This window comes from Phaethon lepturus, unplaced genomic scaffold, assembly GCF_000687285.1.
Source record: "Phaethon lepturus isolate BGI_N335 unplaced genomic scaffold, ASM68728v1 scaffold880, whole genome shotgun sequence".
Taxonomy (NCBI): domain Eukaryota; kingdom Metazoa; phylum Chordata; class Aves; order Phaethontiformes; family Phaethontidae; genus Phaethon; species Phaethon lepturus.
Genome location: NW_010512352.1, coordinates 28,633 through 48,837, shown reverse-complemented (window position 1 = coordinate 48,837; position 20,205 = coordinate 28,633). Strand labels below are relative to the sequence as shown.

Here is a 20,205-nt window from a genome sequence, read left to right as displayed (position 1 = left end):
AGCGTATAACAGCTTATATTAACAGCTTATATTAACACAGCCTCTTTTCTTTAAGGGATGTCGAGGGACCGCAGGGCAGTGCTGGGCTTTTCTGAGCTCCTTGCCTTTGTCAGGTTTTGACTGAGTCCCAGGTAGCTCTCCCAGAGCTTATTGGATGATCAGGGCACTTGAGCCCGGGGTACAGCATTAAATAACAAAAAAGCAACCCATGCAAACACTATTTTTAATTTTTTCCAGTGCTCCTACACTGACCTTGATACCCATATTGTGTATAACAAAGCAGGTCCCAGGGCTAGCTTGCGTTTCACCTGTCTTATAGGTGTGCACCGAAAAAGGCTGCTCCAGTGTGGAGGAGAACCCGGTGGGCTGTAGGAGTAATGCCGAATACGCTGGGTGGGAAGGGGGAGGTTGCTGGTATGGCCTCATGTAGACCCTATTCAATTCAGTTATTTATTCAGAGGCTTTTGATTAACTCGTCATCAGGACGTCGTTGTCCTTTCTGCACTTCACTGTGTTGTATTACTCTGCTTTTAATTATAATTAGCCATCAAGTTATTGGAATTATATCAGGTCTGTTACATATTAGTAATTTTGGTCTGGTATGTGTTAATGATTAATAAGGGATTTAAACTTTTCTGATGTTTTCAGGTCCTGCTTTATTTATCATCTTTTTTTTTAAGTCTGTGAGTTGTTCTGGTTTTCTACAGAGTGTTTACTCAGGATGTGTAAAGATGCTAAATTTGGAGATAATCCTAAAGTGGGTGAAGTCGCAAATGTTGGAAAGTACAGGAATGATATAAATGAGGATGGGATTTGTTAGAACCCACAGAACAAACAAAATGGTGATTGGGTTGGAAAAAAATGTAAGCTAGAAACATGTAAGGGAAGGAAAAATCCAAATACCAAGTGCTCAGTGGAAATAATAAAAGTACAGTGTGGTTGTGCCGACGAAGACATTGGAATTGACTGCCTGGGTGGCATGTTCAAAACCTGCCTGTAGCTGGTGTGTTAATTTGTGGTGCCTCGTGAGAAAAAACAATAGAGTGGAAAGAGTTGAGAGGAGGGATGGTCCCTGCCCCAGTGGTGGTCATCAGTATCAGCTGAAATGCGTATCTGTAAACCCATACCTCCTGATAACTGCAGGCGCTCCGGAGAAAATTAAATGTAGAAATACACGTGCAAGCTATCTAATGGTACAGAAGGGCACTTGACATCAGAAACCAGCTTGTAAAACGGGCATAGGTATAATCTTATGGTCTGTAGAGTGGGTTATCAAGGTGCTGATGCCATGGTTTAATACATTTAAAACCAGTCTCTGCAAAGTGAGCTTATCTGCTTGCTTACAGCTTGACCTTTTGTGAGGGACAAAGCAACATTGCCTGTGCTGAGGAAGATCTCTTTGCTGGGAAATGAGTTAAAGCCACTCAACGTGTGCCTCAGAGCAGATGAAAATGCCCTGTTGAAAAAATCAGCCCTCGTGCATTTATGACCTTGGCAGCGAGTGTGTTAAAATAGAAGAGGTTGTCAGTCTTGCATTATAGGGACTTGCCTCTCCAAAACAAAGAAAACAGTTTTATGGTTAGCTACGTTTTGTAAATTGATAGCCATCCTCACTTTACCTCCCACCCCTTGATGCAAGGATGTGTCCTGTATTCTGCAGTGATCCACAGGACATATCAAGGGCTCTAAAATGTGTGTCCTTCAATTTTTATTCTTTTCCATGGAAGAAAACTGCATGTTTCATCATACTTGGATTAATAGCATTAAAAAGTTTAAGTGCATGGCTTGTTGTAGGTCTGCAGAGTTGGTAGGTGATGAGAACCAGAGAAGACAGCAAAAAGTGAACAGTCTTTTAAAATCACTTCTGCAAACAAAGGGGTCACATGTTTATGGATGAAGTGTGGAAGTCGATGTGACCAGGTTTTTGAAAACTGTTAGTGCAAAGTCCAAATCTGATTTCTGGGGCAGAGTATAGTTGAGCGCTCAACCACAGCAAGAGCCACTCTGGGACAGGTAAAAGCATCATCCCATCCCCAGTGCCACGTCCCTTCCAGCAGGCTTTTCCCACTGGAAAGCAGGAGGTTTGCAGGGGGTGCTGGTGTTGGCTGAGGCCATCTCCACCCGTAGAGCCGGTCCTCTTGCTGAGCATCGCCTTGGACATCTCAGGACATGAAACAAGGATGTCCTTGGACATCTCAGGAGGAGCAGATGCTCTGCTGGACTTCGCTATTTCTTAATTTTTGATGTCATTATCTTCCAGACATTGCTTGTTTTCTCTCCTTTTTTTCTTTTCCCTTAGATGCTCCCTGCTTTCCAAGGAAGGCTGAGGGGTCTCACACTTTTGTCAAAGGTGGGGTGGTGCTGTCCCTAAAAGAACTACTCAGGCCAGTACCAAATGCCTTGGAAAAAAACCTGAGAAAAGGACATATTGGTAGCAGTACTTCTCCAGTATATGCTTCTAACCTTCAGGAGTTTGTCTCTCAAGGATTTTCTCAGCCAGAAATGGTGTCTTTCCATCCAGAATCCTTGATGGATTCTTTTTCCCCCTCATGAATTTCAACTCTTTCTTGAACTTTTGTAATCTTTTAGCTTCCACAGCACCTTGTAGCAATAAGTTTCACGGTTTAAGTATGTAAGGTGGGAAGAAGAGTCTCGTTGGTTTTGAATGTGCGGCACCACATCCTGGTGTGCCCCAGTAAGATGATCTGTGTCCCTGTAATACGCTCTTTGCCAGCAGTAAAGAAGGGCAGTTGGTGACTTTCAGTAGTCTGCTGGTCCAGGCTGCCGGCATTGCTGATGCTACCATCAGATGGTAGGAACCTGCTGGTGGAGGTATCCTCTTTAGGCCACTGATGGCCTCTGTTAGCAAAACCTCCGTATGAGCTTTATAATGCTATTTCCCAGATTTCCTCAAACTGTTTACTTAAAAAGATAGCTGATTAGTCAGGATGCAAAGAAGTGGAAAATAGAGAATTGGAATTGTAAATATTGAAGCTTAAATACAGAGTTGTTTAGATTAGTGAAATCTGGACTATTGTGAGAGAAAGCAACTTGAGCTACACAAATAAGCAGTGTAGCTGCAAATGAAATTAATTTTTAAAAATCCACTAGAGGGAATACTTTTAATCATTCACTTAATTGTGTTGCAAATTCAATTTATTGAAATTACAGATATTGAAACAAAACATTAAGCGAAGAAATAAAGTGAGAACCAGTACTGCAATGGCTACTTTTACTTGAAGTGTTAGTTAATCCTGATTCAACCTAGTGCGAGGGGGAGCTATAAAAGAAGTATTCAAATATAGAAAAGAGATACGAATTAATGATTAAAACGATTGGAGATCTGGGAAAGCTGCTTCTGCAGAGGTACTGAAGAGCTTGCTGTGGAATTGGAAGAAATGTAAAAGAGAGATCTGCATAAGTCTTGAGAGGCTCTACTGCCAGACAGGAATTTCTTTAAATGAATACAGAAAACTTTGGAGCACTAGAAAATAATTACCTTATTTTATTAGTGCAGATATGTTTCCACCTTCTCTGAGTTGTGTGTGCTGGTCACTGTCAGAGGAGAGATAATGGACTTAACTGACCTTGATTTTACCTATTGCGGGCACGGCCACTGCTCATCAGCTTGTGAAAGTTCACGTAAGCCCTAATCTGTGAAGGTAAGAAGAAATAAAGCTGAGGGAGAACATTTGTGCTTCAGGAGTATCACTGGAGACCCAAGGAGAGCGCAAAAGATTGGGAGGTCTTGGGTCAGGTCGCCAGTGAGGGCCGGGTGCTGTTAGCCCATGCAGCACCCCTGCTCCTGCTGTCTTTGGTTCCACCACGCAGGTGATCACCAGCATTCATTTGGGGTGGTCTCTATGGGCTGCCAAGGTCTTCCTTTGGATCCAGACAGACCTGAACTTCATCAGCTTCAGAATATTTCAAAATACGGATGGTCAAGGGGGTTCTGCTACAACATTGCTGCAAGAAAAATACTAACCAAAATCAGTCTGTATATGTAGAAAAGAAGTGGATTCACTGTAACTTCATCAGAGAAAGGAACAATGCACCCAAGATAGCTTTGTGCTCACATGCATTAACGAGCAAACTGTCAGCTATTTTAGGTCTTTCCTTTTTTGATTTACCCAACTTTGAATAATGATTTAATGCAGGAGCGGGGGTAGAGAAACTGTGTGTCAGATGTTAGGGCAGTCACTGGGAAGGTGAGACACAAGTTCAATTTCTGTTCCAATTAATATTTATTTATATGAAAGGGAGTAGAGTCAGAATGAGAAGTGAAAGGTCCCTACCCAGGCCAGGAAGTGGCCTGGGCTTGATGTGGAGACAGCTTCAAGTCCTTGGTTTTGAGGTGGGGACAGCAAGGACAACATTTTAGGCCAGTAAGTCTTGTTCGCGGCACTGTAGTGGTGTGTTCGTAGCCTGCCTTATTCCCCTCTTCCGTGCTCTTAGTGACTCTTAACTATGTTAATGTAATAGACCACCTGGGAGAAAAGGATAATTCTTCTCATTTATTGGGTGAGTATTCAAGACCAAAGCCTTAGTAACTAAATCTGTAGACATTTATTAGTATTTATTCCTCACCACCCCACCTGTTGTCACACAAACTCAAGTATCAAATAGAACAAAAAAACCTTTAATGTATCTGCCTGTTTTCTGGCAATGATTTTTTTTTTTTACCCCCTCCCCTACAGTTCTTCCTGTGTTGTTTGCATCTCTAGCGGTCATTTTGTCTTGCTTGAGTTCTGCTTAGTCCTTCTTACCAGCCCTCCCCAGTGTTTGGCTTCATGTTCATTCAAGCATTTTTAGGTTTCCTTGCCAGCAGCTTAGTTACACACTGTTAGAGATGCAGCCCCATCCCATCCTTCTGTGCCAGCTTACACCTTCCCAGAGGGACTCACCATGTTCTCACTTGCTTCCTTTGCTTTGCTTTATTACATGAAAAAAAAAAAAAAAAAGATCTTTTTGGGAAAAGCTAATGTGTCCACCCTTATGCAAGCATCCTACCCAACTACCAAGTTCAGGTAGCTGATGCAGTATTGGCAGGTATGTTTCTTCCCAGAAATGCCTGGCAGTTTCAGTTCCCACCTCTTGGTGAGAACCTCCTCAAGCCAGGCCTTGCTGCCCCAGGGAATGGGCGATCACAGGGCTCTGTAGGTCAGCCTCCGTTTGGCCGGGTAGGTAGAGGATCTGTGATGCTGGAAGAAGCGTTCCTCTATGTTCACCCTTGGCAACTGATCGGTTTTGGTTCAGCATTTTGGGATCACCATTTCTGGTACGTGCTGAACTTTGTGTTCTTGTGTAGCTCAGCATTGGAGAAGACTCCTCCAGTTACCAGTCATTATGCTTACACTTTTTTGGAGAAGGGGTGACCCATATTGTTTGTTACCTGGATGACAAGCCTTTCTGGCAGGCTTTGAAGCCTCTCCGAAGCATGTATTCTCTTTGTGGATCAGGTCCATCCCTATTTGGAAAAGTTTGTTTCACTAGTATATTCCATCATAATGTCATTCAGCATGATTTTACATTGCTTGGTAGCTTGTCAGCTGCCAGACATGTTCTCCTGTCCAACACATCATGATGTAAGGTGGAGCAGAAAAAAACATGTATTACAGAAATGAGAGCGTAAAACTTGTAGCTGGGAAGCAGTATCCGTAATTATGCAGGGGGGCTATGGATAAAACAGTGGAATGAGGACTCTGCAGTGATCTGCCTGTGTGGCTGCAAGGAGGATAATCATTTAAGCCTTTTGTGTATTAATTTTCCGTTTCTAAAACCAGGGCGATAATAAAACTGTCTGTCATTATTTTTCTTTTGTGTATTTATCTTAAAGTTCAGTTTTCTGCATAAGGTAAGTACTAGCACAATTAAATGCAGATTTTGTGTGGCGTGGTCATGATGCTGTCAGAGCACCATGTAACACAATTTTGGGTCCAGCAGCAAAAAGACCTTGTTTCAAAATCAGTGCCTGACCGGACACATTTGTAGCTTCTGAGCAAAATTGCATTCCTGAAAAATTTCTCAAGCTGTTGATATGAGTTTCAGATTGCAGTCCATTCATATGCATCATTGTATTTGCAATGTTGAGAGTCTTCTGACGCTAGAAGTTGTGCAATTCCAAAACAGTGGCCAACACTTGGTTCAGATGTGACCTTAGTCACCGCTGCTTGCTGGTGTCTGTCTCCAGTCAAATTCTGGAAAAAGCTATTGAGCTCTGAAGTCATGACACACAAGCTTTAATTATGGCTTCCTTGACTGCTAACACTTTTCCAGAAGGAAGTTAACATTGAGAGCTCCTCCACCTTATTTCTAGGCTGTCAGTTCTCATGAGTGTTGTTAAGAAAACGGTGGTGAATCAGGCTGGCAGTCTTCAAACCCTTCTTTTCTTTCTTTTCCTTTGACACTGGCAGTCTGTTTTTAGAATTGATTGTGTTCAAGAGTTTGTACCATTTCAGGCAGGTGCTCCCAAGCTCTGCCCATCACTGCCCATATACTGCTGCCTGTCAGCCCTGTTGATTTGCCTTGGGCCTTCTGGAGGGGTGAGAGTGGTGATCTTCTTCCAAAGAGAACCCAAAGCCAGTTTGGAAGCAGAAAACTCTCAGCCACGAGTGTCCTTTCGGGCTTGATGTAGTTGCTTACGTGTGTGTTTAGCACCACGTTGGATGCTCTTGGATATCGAAGACATCTGCGTGGCACTGGCAAGTATGACGTAGGACCTGTGTCCTTCTGGTGTGTCAGCCTGTGGGCTAGGTGGTTACCCCAGAACATCTCAGACACTACTGGGTGCCAACACACTGACAACCAGACCAAGCCTGATTGATGCCTGGTGCTCCAAGATACCAGCTCCCTCCCTGGCTGCCCACTCCTCCTCTCTGGCTGGTGGAAGCTGGGTGGGGATGGCCTGCCCTGTCTCTCCTGCCAGCCTGGGGACTGTTCATCAGGTCATCTGGCATGTAACTTGCCTTTCTCAGCCGCTCCCTTGGGAACAACCAGCTGTGCTAGCAACACTGTGGCATAGATTGCCCTGGTTTTCAGTTTCTTTTCAGGTGAAAATTCAAGAATTTGATCTTGACTCATCTCTTCTAGCTCTTACGGTTCCAGCTGCCTTAAAAACAGCAGGTGAGATTAGCTGCAGTGTTGAACTGAATCGTCGTTCAACAAGGGCAGGACTGGTATTTTGAAGTTTTTTCTTAATATTAGAAGTTAGCCCTCCTTGCAGCCTGACCAACATTGCTTGCTAACCCTGCTGGCAAGATACAACAAGGCTGTGACTGTAATTGTTCAAGTTCTCCTGAAGGTGAGAGAGATAAATCCTTCCTGATTTTGAGATAGCTTATTTTGGGTTATACATTGACATTTTCTATTCCTAAATTTGGATATGTCTTGTAAAAATAAGAAATAGAAGATGTTTAACCAGTGTTGAAAACGGATTCGTTCTTATTTATGTAATAGCTAGATAATGAATTTGATTGTTATAAAAGCTTTACATGTTGGTTTGAGGAGCCTGATTTTTGCACTTCAATCTTCTTGTCAGGTCCAATATTGAGGATACTGAAATGATGTGTTTTGAGGTTTGAGCATGAAAGTATAGACTTACCTGTCTATCCAGTTGTTCTCCTAAGCCTCAAATGTTCATAACGATCATGAGCATTAGGTACTCTGATGCTTGGCTTAGGGCTGTCTGACCCTGTTTTAGCAGACATGGAGCACACAGAGCTCTGCTTCCACTTATGAAGAGCTGTGAGTGCCCAGTATGCCAGAAAATTGTACCCAGCCACCTCCTTGATATATTGCTGGTGCCTCAATGTTCATTTTTAAAGTGAACAATAAAAACTCGTTTAATTTATTGTGTCAAATCGTTTAAAAGTGCAAATCTTTATAACCTAATGCTGCTGTAGTTTTTAAATTATTTGTTTAATTTTCTGATGTGCATTTCTGTATGATCCTACAGGTTTTAGCTGATGCTGTTGCACGCTTGGTTGTAGATAAATTCAGTGATTTGACAGAAAATTTCACATCTCCACATGCACGTAGAAAAGTCCTTGCTGGAATTGTCATGACAACAGGTAAAGGAAAAAAACCCTACTATTTTAATGGCTTAAATATGAGAACTCTGTTTGCATTCTAGGAAACTATCGTTTTTCAGTCAACCAGTATTGAAATAGATTTTTTCTGTACAATCTTCAAGGTGCACTAAATATAGCAATTAAATCTTGACTAAAGATAATTACAGGAAAATTAGACCTGCAAATGCTTCTGTTTCCACAGAGTTCCTGTCTTCTGCCTGATTGAGACATCTGAGGTAACTCATGGTCTACAAAATACATGTACCTTTTAAAATTAATCGTGCGACTTTTTGGAAGTAAATCTAAAATAAATTACACCTCATCGGTCACACAGATGGCATGCTTGGGTTTTGGCATATTATGTAAGAAATTATGCTTGCTTTCCAAGTTTTTAAGGTTTTGCACGTTGTTAGAGTTATTCTTGCTATATTTTATTCTTGGGGCTTTGTGTCTCAGTCATTTTAGTAAAAAAGTCTGAAGAAAGCAGCTTATGTTTTGGCAGCTGACACTGGTGTGTCAGCAGTAATGTCGTGGTTCTCTGATTGCTGGCATGAGATCCGTGCTCTGCCAGATCACCCAAACCAGTGAAATTCTGCTCTAAGCTGATCTGCGACCACGCTGCTGCCGAATTTTCCTCAGGCTAAGGTTTATCTTGGTCTTCAATCCATCTGAACCCTTGGTGGGACATTCATTTTGGGCCTGTCATGAAACATCCCCAATTAGTTGTACAAGTCAGACGGGTATTCGTGATAAATGTACAGCCTTCTCTTGGTGATTTGGGCACCACCAGCCCTTTCCTCCTGTGGGAGCACAAGTCTTACAAGGAGCGGCTGAGGGAACTGGGTTGTTCATTCTGAAGAAGAGGAGGCTGAGGGGAGACCTTATTGCTCTTTACAACTACCTGAAAGGGAGGGTTGTGGAGAGGTTTAGATTGGATATTAGGAAAAATTTCTTCACCAAGAGAGTGGTGAAGCACTGGAACACGCTGCCCAGGGAGGTGGTGGAGTCACCATCACTGGAAGTGTTCAAAAAACCTGTGGATGTGGCGCTTCAGGACATGGTTTAGGGGGTATGGGGGCATTGGGTTAACGGTTGGATTTGATCTTGAAGGTTCTTTCCAACCTTAATGATTCTGTGATTCTGTAATGTTTGTAGAGACCTCCTCCAGAGGGCAGAGAGATGTGAGGGTGCTGGTTGGGGTAGATGATAACTGCATGCTGTAGGGACAGGGGAGTGTGACAAGGGGACAATGTGGCCCAAACTCTGTCCAAAACATCTGTGGTGGGGTGACCCTGGCCAGCAGTCAAACACCCACCCAGCCTCTCACTTGCTGTCCTCTCCGGGGGCATGGGGAGAAAATGGAAGGAGGGTGAGAAGACTCGTGGGTAGACAAACACCCTAACCTTGCATGTCCCTGAGCTCTTATTGCTGGGCACGCTTATGGTGTGGGATATCCCTTGGTCACTGTCACTCAGCTGTCCCAGCTGCGTCCCCTCCCAGTCTCTTGCCCACCCCCAGCACACTGGAGTTTGGGAGGTTTGGAGAGAAAGCCTTGATGCGCGTCAAGCGCTGCTCAGCGGCAGCCAAAACATTTGTGTGGTACCAACACTATTTTAGCCCCAAATACAAAGCATTGTGAGGAAAACGCTGTAGTTTTAGTTAATATATTTTGTGATACTTAGCAAGTTTTTACTGTAATTACAGTCCTGTGTCCACAATTCCTGGAACAGCCATGTGACCAAAAAATTAAGACTTAATTAACATATGAATACATTTTGATTAACTGAAGAAATAGCTTTACACTTAAAATTAATTCAAATTAAATTGGAATTAGAAGCCGTCTTTGCCTGGATACATGTCTGGGGAACCCCTGGTATTAGATGACCCCATTGCACAGCCTTGTGTTGTAGAGCGAAGCAGCTCCCTGCTTCTCCTCTGTGGTCTTCTACTCCAGCCCTCTGGGCAGGAGCGGGCAGCTGGGTTCAGGATCTCTTTTTTTTAAGGTCATATATTTCATCAGGAGTGAGAGCTTAAGCAGTCCATATCCCAATTACCTTTTTAATTACTCAATTACTAATTCTCTTGCCAATTGCAAGTTACGCCCCTTACATCGGCACTGCTGTCATGCAGTGGGGTGGTTATGGGAGGGTCCCCAACCTCAGGTGCTTGGGATACGTTGGAAGTGACTTTTCTTCTTTTCCATACTGCAGTAACTATTCTGTGGGAGGAAGAGAGCAGAAGGCGTTTGGTGGGGCTTGGCCACTATCTGCCTCTGCTGGTGAGGCCTTGAGAGCTTCAGAGGAATTAGTGTGGCTTGTTGGGGCTTTTTTTGCTGAGTGTTTTGCTAGAGGGATGTAACATTTTTACCCGCCTTTCTGAATTCTTCATGCAGCTGACCTTTTTTTTTTGTGTGTGTGATAAAGACAGTTCTCTGTACAGAAATCGCACAAAATATTTTTTTAATTATATTGTACAGAATGATTTAATACCAAGAATACACTTCTAGAAGCATTATACTGCTGATAAGCTTTACAGTGGTTTAAGCATTTAAACTTCTTCATTCCCTAGTCTTACCTTTCCTGTTGTTGGCTTAATACCCTTCCGTAATGTGTTGCTGTTTTAATAAATCGGTGCCTTTCAGATTTCTAGAGTTACTGTGAATAATATCTACACAGGTGGCCAGAAGGTATGTGCTGGAAGCTAGCTGGCTGCCTGGGGCTCAGGAGAAAAGCACCGTCTTTGGAGCTCAGGCTTTACCTGAAGCAGCAGTTTTTCCCTGCAAGTTTTTAATTTCTAACTTCTCTGAACTCCAACATGAAGAACTCAATAGAACCGTAGACTGTACTGGTATAGGGAGGGTATGGCTGAGTGAAGCTTTTGCTTTAAAGAAAGTATCAGAAGAAAAAGCTTTTTTTTTTTAAAAGAAGCAAACAAACAAAAAAAAAAAGAGCCTTGTTTGGGTTCTGCAAGAAAATCACTTGCCAGATTATGTGTGATTTTAATTGCATCTTCTTCCTGAAATTATGTTTTGCAGGTACAGATGTGAAAGATGCCCTGGTAATAAGTGTTTCTACAGGAACAAAATGCATTAATGGTGAATACATGAGTGATCGTGGTCTTGCATTAAATGATTGCCATGCGGAAATTATATCTCGCCGGTGCCTGCTTAAATTTCTGTATACACAACTTGAGCTTTATATAAGGTAAGCTGGAAGGAAAAGGAAGATGAGCTGGTTGCATGGAGCTGAAAAGATGTCTGTGTAAAAGATCTGTCTTAATTATTTCAATGTGAAACACTCGTCCTGTTGCATTAGGATGTTTAATTTAGAACTCAAGCCCTTTGCCCTAAAGTTTGACATTAACAAAACATGAATTCAGTTAGGTGTCAATCATGAGAGAGGAGGACAGAAAAAATAATTGGGAATCATTTTGTAAACTGTAAACATGTAAATTGAAATAATCTCAAGTGGGCTAAAGGGTGATGTTTCATTTGCTGGTAAGTGCCTGAAAGCTCCTGACATTTGGGGATGTCAAGGGCTCTCTATTTCTTGTCTCGGTGGTCTCTTAATTTTGTTAATTGTAATAATTGTTAAATTTACACTATAAAATTTACAGACATCCTGTGTTTGTTTTTAATGCCTGTTAAGACTGCCCAGCTTATGGTTATTTATGTGTTAATGTCAGTTTTGACTCTGGCTTCATTCTCTGTTTCAGCAATAAAGAAGATCAACAAAAATCCATTTTTATCAAATCGGAGCGAGGCGGGTTTAAGCTGAAGGAGAATGTGCAGTTTCATCTCTATATCAGCACATCTCCTTGTGGCGACGCTAGGATTTTCTCACCACACGAAGCAGCACAAGAGGGTATGACAGCAGCCCTACTCAAGCAAGGGAGTTTAAAGTATTTTTTGAGCACATACAAGTGGCACAGTTAAAATTTAGGTGTCTTCTTTCCTTTTAGCGTAGATGTGTGTTAGACACAGATCTCTCCAAAAAAAGTCTGAGCTGTTCTTCCTGTTATGGTAGAAGTTAAGTATAGACTGATCCACCATGTGGTCTTGAAGAGGCTGAATGCTAGCCGAGATAAGCCAGTGAGTCAGCAAGTATTCCTACAGAACTAACCGAACCGTTTCACTGTTTCCATCTTTTAATGGTGGTTGTCTGCCTGCCCCTTTCTTGACCTGTCCATTAACTTCATTCTAACGCTGTAACGCGCAGAACAGAATTGAAGAGCTGCCTGCTGCATACTGCTCCTTCGTGGAAAGCTTGGGTTAATTGCAAGTGTGTTTTAGAAGACAGTATTTGTGAGAGATGTCTGATGCTGTAGCTAATTTGCAAGGAGCGATAGAAATTGTTATGCAAGCCAGCAGTTATGCAGGCAAAAGCCTTTAATCGACTCTTCTTATCGTAGTGCTATGTGTAGAATACTTTGAGAATGTTTCTCAGCTGATTGTAAGCGGTTTTTGTCGTTTAGATCAAGGGGACAGGCATCCAAACCGGAAAGCGAGAGGACAGCTACGGACAAAAATAGAATCTGGGGAAGGGACCATCCCCGTGCGCTCTACTACCACTATCCAGACGTGGGATGGCGTATTGCAAGGAGAAAGGCTACTTACCATGTCCTGCAGTGACAAGATAGCAAGGTGAGATACTGAATGATTGGTTTCTTTGCTATTGCTTTTTATTGCTGATCAAGAAAGGAGTTGCATGATACCTGCGGTGAGCCTGCGGGTTACTGATTGGCTTATTTCATTGCTTAGATGTAGCGTGCGGGTGGCTGTAACTCCAGCGATAAAGCTCTGATTCTTCACCTGCAACTGGTGCCAGACCTTCTGCTGGCATCAGAGGCAAGGTGAAATCATTATATGTCATTCCAGCCACCTCAAGTCATGACAGCTTCGTTTTGTATTTATATCACTGGGAAATAGCAGAGGAATGCATTTTTTTCCTATAGTAGTATAGCATCAGCAAAACAGTGCAGTAATATGTTACGTTAGTTATACTTGGATAACTTCCTCTGATGGTCCACATCCTTGCCCCATCATTGGAAGTGTTCAGAGTCAGGTTGGATGGGGCTTTGAGCAACCTGATCCTAGTGAAAGGTGGCCCTGCCCATGGCGGGGAGGTTGGACTAGATGATCTGTAAAGGTCCCTTCCACCGCAGCCCAGCCTGTGATACTATGATATCAAAGATACGTATACATATTCCATGAATAGATTTAGATTTGTATTATTTTATACAGGGAAAAAGTGTTCCAGTTAAAAAAAAAATATTAATTAATGGGCACTTTTAATTTTTAACTTTAAAATTATTTTAATTTTAGTTTAAATATTTTTACTGTAATTAAATATTTCATTTCCAATACTAGTGCTTTTATTTATATTTTATCCAGTTCCTTCTTTGTTGACAAAGATTAAAAGATTTTTTGTTCAAAATCCTAAGTGAACAAATGATTACCCCCCAAAAAAAATTTAGCAGCAGTATCCTTTAACACGTATCAGAAGAATGGGAGAGTTGCAACATAATTTTTTAAAATGAGCCTGTGTATTTGCAGCCTCTGTGTTCTTGCAAAATAGATGAGAAATGCCAAGTTTTTCAGATGATGATATTTTAATTATTTTTTTAATTAAAATGGCTGTGCTGTTTTGTCAAGTCACAGTTAGCCTGATTCAAAATTTATTATGTGTATTAAGTTGTAACTATTCTTGTGAACGGCGTATGCGAAGTCAGACATAGGGGAGGAAGGTTATGTAACTGCTTTGTTCCTCTCATCTTGTCTCAAGTAATCAGCATCTCTACTGAAGGAAGACGTTTTCCTTTCATTTAAATCCCCCTAACGTAAATGGGTAGGGCCTTTCAGAAGCTAGGACAGTGGGTTGTTGAAAGGTAATTCTACAAAAGGACATGTCAGTTTCTCTTGTAATATTTTTCGATAAAATTCACCAAATAACTTCCCCAGCTTCATGCCGGGGACTTCTCCCAATGACCCAACACGGTAATCATGCCACATTCGACTTCTTTTATGATGTCATCATTGCTGTTAGTGCAAATAAAAAAAATGAAGACAGTTGTTGGGCTAGAACACATTTGACTATTTTGTTGATTTTGTGTGATGCAGAACAGAATCCATCTCTCGCTTGCGTAGCTAGCTGTCACCTCTCCTTGGGGCTAATGGGAATAATTTTGTTTGTGCCAGTGAAGGAAGCAAATAGAACCCCTTGACACAGAACAAAGACTGTATGACGGGTAAGGAGGCCCAAATTTTCATATTCTTTTTTTTCTTTTCTTTTTTTTTTTTTTACATTTCCCTGACACTTATGACCACGTTTTGTCCATTTACGTTTGAAAGAATGCATTTCTCTAGTGTCCAGCTGACTGACTAGTCCTCCAGTGTGCCTGAGCCCTGTGAATTTCCCTGAGCTTTCCCAAAGGTTCACAGTCCCAGCCTGGAAAAGACACGGATAAATTCGGGGTGCAGGACTGCACAGGCAGAAAAACTCCTCGTATTTGAACAGCCTCATCTGTGTGGATTATATGTATAATCCAAGTTGTTACTTCCAACCGCTGAGCGCTTTGTTGCAGTGTTCTGTCTAGCAAGATCCAAGAAAAATTGCGAGGAACCGGGAAAGGCCACGAGTGTAATCCCATTTGGGTCAGAAGCATTAGAACAGGATTGTCGTAGTGTGTTAGTGCCTGGTGGCTCTGCAGTATGGTGGTTAGGGTGGTTTCTGTGACCTGAGTAACTGGTTTGGGACATTAATATAAGTGCATTTGTTTTAAATGTATCCTAACCTTGTACCATGGTACTTATACTTTATTATGTGTATTTTTGTCATTCTCCTCTTGATGTGTTTTTCCGCCCACATTCATTTTAAGTTTTTTGGCTTCAAATAATTACTTAACTTCTCATGAAACATTCCAGTTGTGGCTAATATCTTGCTGAGAATAGCAAAACTTTTTTCATCCTGTTTCATTGCTAGGAAGGCTGTAGCAATTGAGAATTGCTATAACATTTCATCGAGTTGTTCAAGGGGAAGTCATTGGTGCTCTTCTACTCTAAAGAAGGAAAAATATTATTTTGATATTCGTTTGTGTGAAAGAACATCACATCCCATGCACTGGCCTTGCTTTATCCTTATTCAGAGCGGGAAATCCAAATGGATATTTGTAACTCAGTCTTTCTCTTTGTTTCCCCAATGGCTTTGTCTTTTTGACCCCACCACCTGGTTTTCTGGGACAGGTGAAGTTGCACAAACACATCTTAAAATCCTAGGCACACTCACTGAAGGCTGCATGTTCTGCAGCTATGTCCATGCCCATCCAGCTATCTTTGAGTCTGAGAGTTATTTCGAAGAGGCAAGATCCATGGTGGAGTCGGTGTGATTTCTGAACAGCAACAGCAAGAGCAGTTCTCACCAGCTCTTAACCCAAGTAACAGTGGCCGATGTGAATGTGTTCACTTTGATACGTGGTGGCTGTGTGACACCTAGGTAAAAAACCTGGGGGGAAGCGGTAGGAAACCACTACCCAAGATGTAGTATCTAAACAACCAGATGTAGCATCATGTAACCTCTCAAACCAGTGACTTGAGTCTTGCCGCAGGCTCACTAGTGTGCAGCAAATCCAGGCAACACCAGAAAAGCTGGACTTCTCAGAGCTGTGTGGTTGCCAGCCTAGGCATAGCTACAAGGGCAAACAGATCCTCTTGTCTGCAATTGCAAACTTGACCTCAAGATAAATAAAAAAGATGTTTGTGAGAAGTGCTACTGTTAAAGACCATGGACTTCTTGCACTTACTGATTTGTAGTGTGGGCTGCTGACCGAGCCACTTGATGTAAAAGAAGCTCTGAGTCCACTCCATGTAAAGATGTTGCTGCCTGTTTATGCTGTGGCTCATGAAAGGCATGGGCTGGTTGTAGAGCTTCAGTTAATGTCAACAGTAAAACCCAGCTAGGTGGGCGTAGATCATGACCTGCCTGGTGTAGGTCTGAGATGAAGCTGAGGAGCGTAAGTGTCCCTTGAATGATGCAGCACAGCAAATGTGGTTGCGAAGACAGATAAATGTTTGTCAGGGAGCTGCAGAGGTGGAAGCCACCACAGGGCTCTGCAAGCATCCCTGGGGATGCTGCTGGCCTCAAACTTGGGAGGCTGATCACAGCAGTCCTGGAAATCAGAAACATGCAGGAAAACCCATGGGCGCAGCTGCTGCAAGCACTTCTGTTCAGAGCTAGCAGGAGCCCCTGGGTCTGCGGCTTCCAGTGTCTTCGTGGTAATAAGCAAGTTGAAGTGATTGTGGGGAGCTCTTGGTTCACGTTGCAATTCCACCTTGAAGTCTTGTTGATGTTGCGGTAAGCCAAGCCTGCCTTTCGGATTGCTCCCCGAGGCAGCTGCTGTCTGAGCTGTGCGCCTCTGTCGCGGAGGAGGGCAGGAGATGCATGTGAGGAGTCAAAATGCTTTCTGGGGATAGTCTGACATCTCACATGTTGACACCTTCTCTCCCTTGCCATCAGTTGCAAGTAAAAGCTTGTCATAAACAAAATGCCTACTAAATAATTTACCTTTCTTATAAATTATATTAATAAGGGCTGCTCTTGGAATTGTAAACACTTGTTTTTGTCAGGTTTTGCAGTCTGTCATAAATATAACTTCATTTTTTCAACAGTAAACTCTGGTAGTTGCAGGAGACTATTCATTTTCCTGCCATGAATTCTGACACCAGTTCCATGTGCACACCATTGTAAATGCACTGCGTAGTGACTCACCCCTTCCATACTGCTGTCTGCATAAAAATTATTGAGAGTGACACTCAGACATTTGATATTAACGTCAAGCTTTATTGCTTACTGCTGTTAGACTCACCTCATTTCTATGTTTTCTCTAAAATAGTGCAAATAACAACAGAATGTCTATGCAGTTTGGGTTTGGAAAGCTCAGAGGAGAGTTTTTGCCTGAAGTGTGTATTTTCAGCCTGGGTTTTTTTTTTTCTGTTTTTGGCAAGAAGAGTACTCGCACACTCTGTGAAAGTGTTGCTGCAGAATTAAGTTTTACTTACCTTTTCATGTATTGAAAGTTGTGAAATCAGCTGTATGTCATGAAGAAATCAATAGACCTTTTAGGAATCCACTGCAGATACACTTCCCTCTGAGCACATGGTAATCTAAAGCAGAAATGTGACAACAGAGCAAGGAAGAGAGGACTCCTCTTGGTTTGGTGTCGGTCTCTGCTTTCTGTGCCTTCTTTTTTTAATATAGGGTGATTGAGAACAGCAAAAAGGTTGAGAAAGTGCATCCATCCTCCAGGTTGTTATAAATAGGATCTAAATGGTGAATATAGAATGAGGAAAACAGTGAGTATGATAAATTTGTAAAATTCGGATTTCCCCAATGAAGTGCTCGTCTATAAAACCTCAGGGGAGCACGCTACGCAGAGAGTATCCTCTGTGTAAATAGTCAGGAGTTGAACACAATTCATATGCGCAGATCTGCAAAGGCCATTGTTGGGGTCTAGTCTGTAAAGGTGGTGTGAGATGTAGTGGTTTGAAAGAGCACTCCTCTGGATGCTCGGGCACAAGATTACTTCATAGACGAGGTAGAGGACATGGCAAAATCTTGGTGACAGGGAAAATTTGGTCTTTTGTTGCTAAGCTAAACTGTGAATTGTAGAGCAAAGAGGGGATACAAGGCACCCCAAGCTGTACTCCCAGGGAGGTATCTCGCAGGAGACATCTCAGCAGCGTTTCTGAATTGAAGTAGTTTTCTGTTCACACCAGAAATTTTTCAGATGGCTGAATTTTTCAAGCTAAACAAAAATACTCAATGGAAAGCAGAGTTTTTATATAAGAAAAAGACTTCATCAAAAAAGATGGTACAACTTTGATGGAAATTTTGCAACAAAATAATTAAGAGAGCTGTATGTAATTATGCATTATTTCTTCCTCATAGCAAACAGTGAATATATGAATATGTGAAATAATAAGGAGGTTAGAGAGGAATAATAAGAGGTTACTGAAAGGGTACATGTTATATGTCGGTCAGACCAGGTGTAATTTGTTTCTCCTCACACAGTTTGCTCCATCTTGCATCATTTTGCTCAGCAGAGTGGCCCTGCTGAAATCAATAAGATTCTCTGCAGGAAAAAGGATCACTTTTGCCCAGTGCCTATTTCCTTTCTAAAAGCAAGCTAACTTTCAGCTGGGTGTGGGAGTGTGCTTTCAACAGTGTATTCTCTGATGGAGAAAGTGTTTTAGGAGACTCCCAGCACTCATGCCCAGATGCTGCACCCCTCCTGCACACTGCATCTCCCTGCCTCTCGGCAGTGGTCCCACAGTTGGTTGTGGAGCTGTGCCGTAAACCAGACTAGAGAAACTGTCTCTTCAAAATACAAGGCCAAGGTTTTGATTTTGTTTTTTTAAAAAAACTTGAATGATGTCACTGATCTGACTTTATGGAGAGCTGTACAAGCAACAAAATTAGCAGGCTGAGGAGGGTCAAGGCGGTGATAGGCAGAGTGCTCTTCAGTCAAGCTTGGTGCTGGGGAGATGATGGGGTGCAACTTCACACTTTATAGCAGCAGCAGATTACAGCATCCTTTGGCTGTCATCCTCCTTACATTTTTTAACTCTTTGGAGCTGCTCAGTGGCCAGATAGTCAAAGTTGTTATTTCTTTTTCCTTGTCCCAGAAAAGCAGCTCATGTGTGTAGTGATGGGAACACTTGAACCTCCTAATCCAGGTGCCAGTAAGGGCCACTGCAGTGTGTCAGCTGGCCTGTCTGAGGAAAAAGGAGAGCTGTGGTTTTGATTTGCAGCTTTTGTTTCCCTTCTCATCTTAAGTAATTTTCTAATTACTGCTAGAAGAGCTTTAGAAATGTTGTTGCCTCATCAGACATGGTAGGGCTTAAACATCACCTCAACGAGCCCCTGGTAGAGAGTGAACCAAACAGTTTGGTGGCTCTGAGTGATCTTCTGTCTCACAAAAGGTGGCTCAGAAGCGAAAAGACCGTTCAGGATGAGTAAATACACCTTTGTTTGAACTTTCTGGCATCGCACCAGGTTGCCTTTCCTCATGCTGAGCATCACTTGCAGAACTGCAGAGTTGAAGCTGAAAGAGTATTGCTGGCATCCGCACCAGGTGCCCCAGCTTCCCTGGCATTAGATGGCCAACTTGTTCATGGAGTTCAGCCCAACAACCATGGTCGTACTCAGCTGCTGAGTAAATCACCATTAACTCTAAGGAGATCTAGATCCCCAGCTCAATTCAAAGCACCTATACGTAAATGCCGGCAGGCTGGGCCTACATCCTGTGGCTCATGCTTTGTATCGGTATAAGAGCTTGTATTTTAAGTGTCAGTTTTATTTTGAAGTTTTATAAAGGTTGTGAAAGAAAATTCTTATAGTAACTTAAAACAAGAGGACGCAGAATATGTAAAATACCGTCACAAGAGGCATTGGTTTTATGCTCAGCTAAGACAAGCATCTCAGATTTTTCCAGTGAGAAGTTTTACGTTGGAGGGTGTATCCCTGCCCGCTCAGGTATGCTTCCCCTTCGGCAAATCTCTTATTTACGTGCCTTACGTTAGACGTTTCAGCATCACCACTGGCGTGATGCAGCAGTCCTGTATTCTGCTTACGCTCGTGCTTCAGCGCTCTTCTGTGGGGCAAACGTGGTGCCTTTTTCCTGCTTTAATGGTGACAAAAGGTACCGCATGGGTCCAGTCTGCGCTGTGATCTGCCCAGTGAGACTGGACCCGAGGCCAGGTCATTTTATGTGGGAACGCTGCGCTTTTGCCCACGGCCAGTGCAGAAGAGATTTAAACTGCTGAATTAGTGAAGGGGGAGTTGTCGTCGTGTTATCACTTTCTTGAGCCATCAAATGCTCCTAAATGAGTACTGTGCTGTGGTCTACAGCCACTCTACTGCAGTGTGGAAAAGTTCATTTCTGTGTTACAAACTACAGCTGAGCCTTGGAAAGTTTGAGTTTGTAAGCTAGATTTAAGTCGTTTCAGTTACTTAACTCTTTTCTGGTACTATTTTTAATGTGAAGAAAAAATCCTTTGCTTAATTGTTTCACTGGAAAGGCAACACCGTCTTTAATAAAGTTTTCTGTAATAAATTTTGCTCTTTCTGCTCTGCACCTCATG

General features: G+C 42.4%; 1 protein-coding gene across 3 annotated transcripts in view; it reads left to right on the top strand.

The window, feature by feature from the left end:
• The window catches only part of ADARB1 (adenosine deaminase, RNA-specific, B1), a 58,608-nt gene that overhangs the window by 25,463 nt on the left and 12,940 nt on the right, over positions 1-20,205 (top strand). For 2 of the 3 annotated variants that reach the window (XM_010286460.1, XM_010286452.1), the window contains 4 exons: positions 7,955-8,069; positions 11,104-11,272; positions 11,784-11,932; positions 12,543-12,711. In XM_010286460.1, coding sequence (XP_010284762.1) covers positions 7,955-8,069; positions 11,104-11,272; positions 11,784-11,932; positions 12,543-12,711 — 602 coding nt within the window. Of the gene's footprint in view, positions 1-7,954; positions 8,070-11,103; positions 11,273-11,783; positions 11,991-12,525; positions 12,712-20,205 lie in introns of all 3 variants that reach the window. The other variant, XM_010286445.1, reaches the window with a different exon arrangement.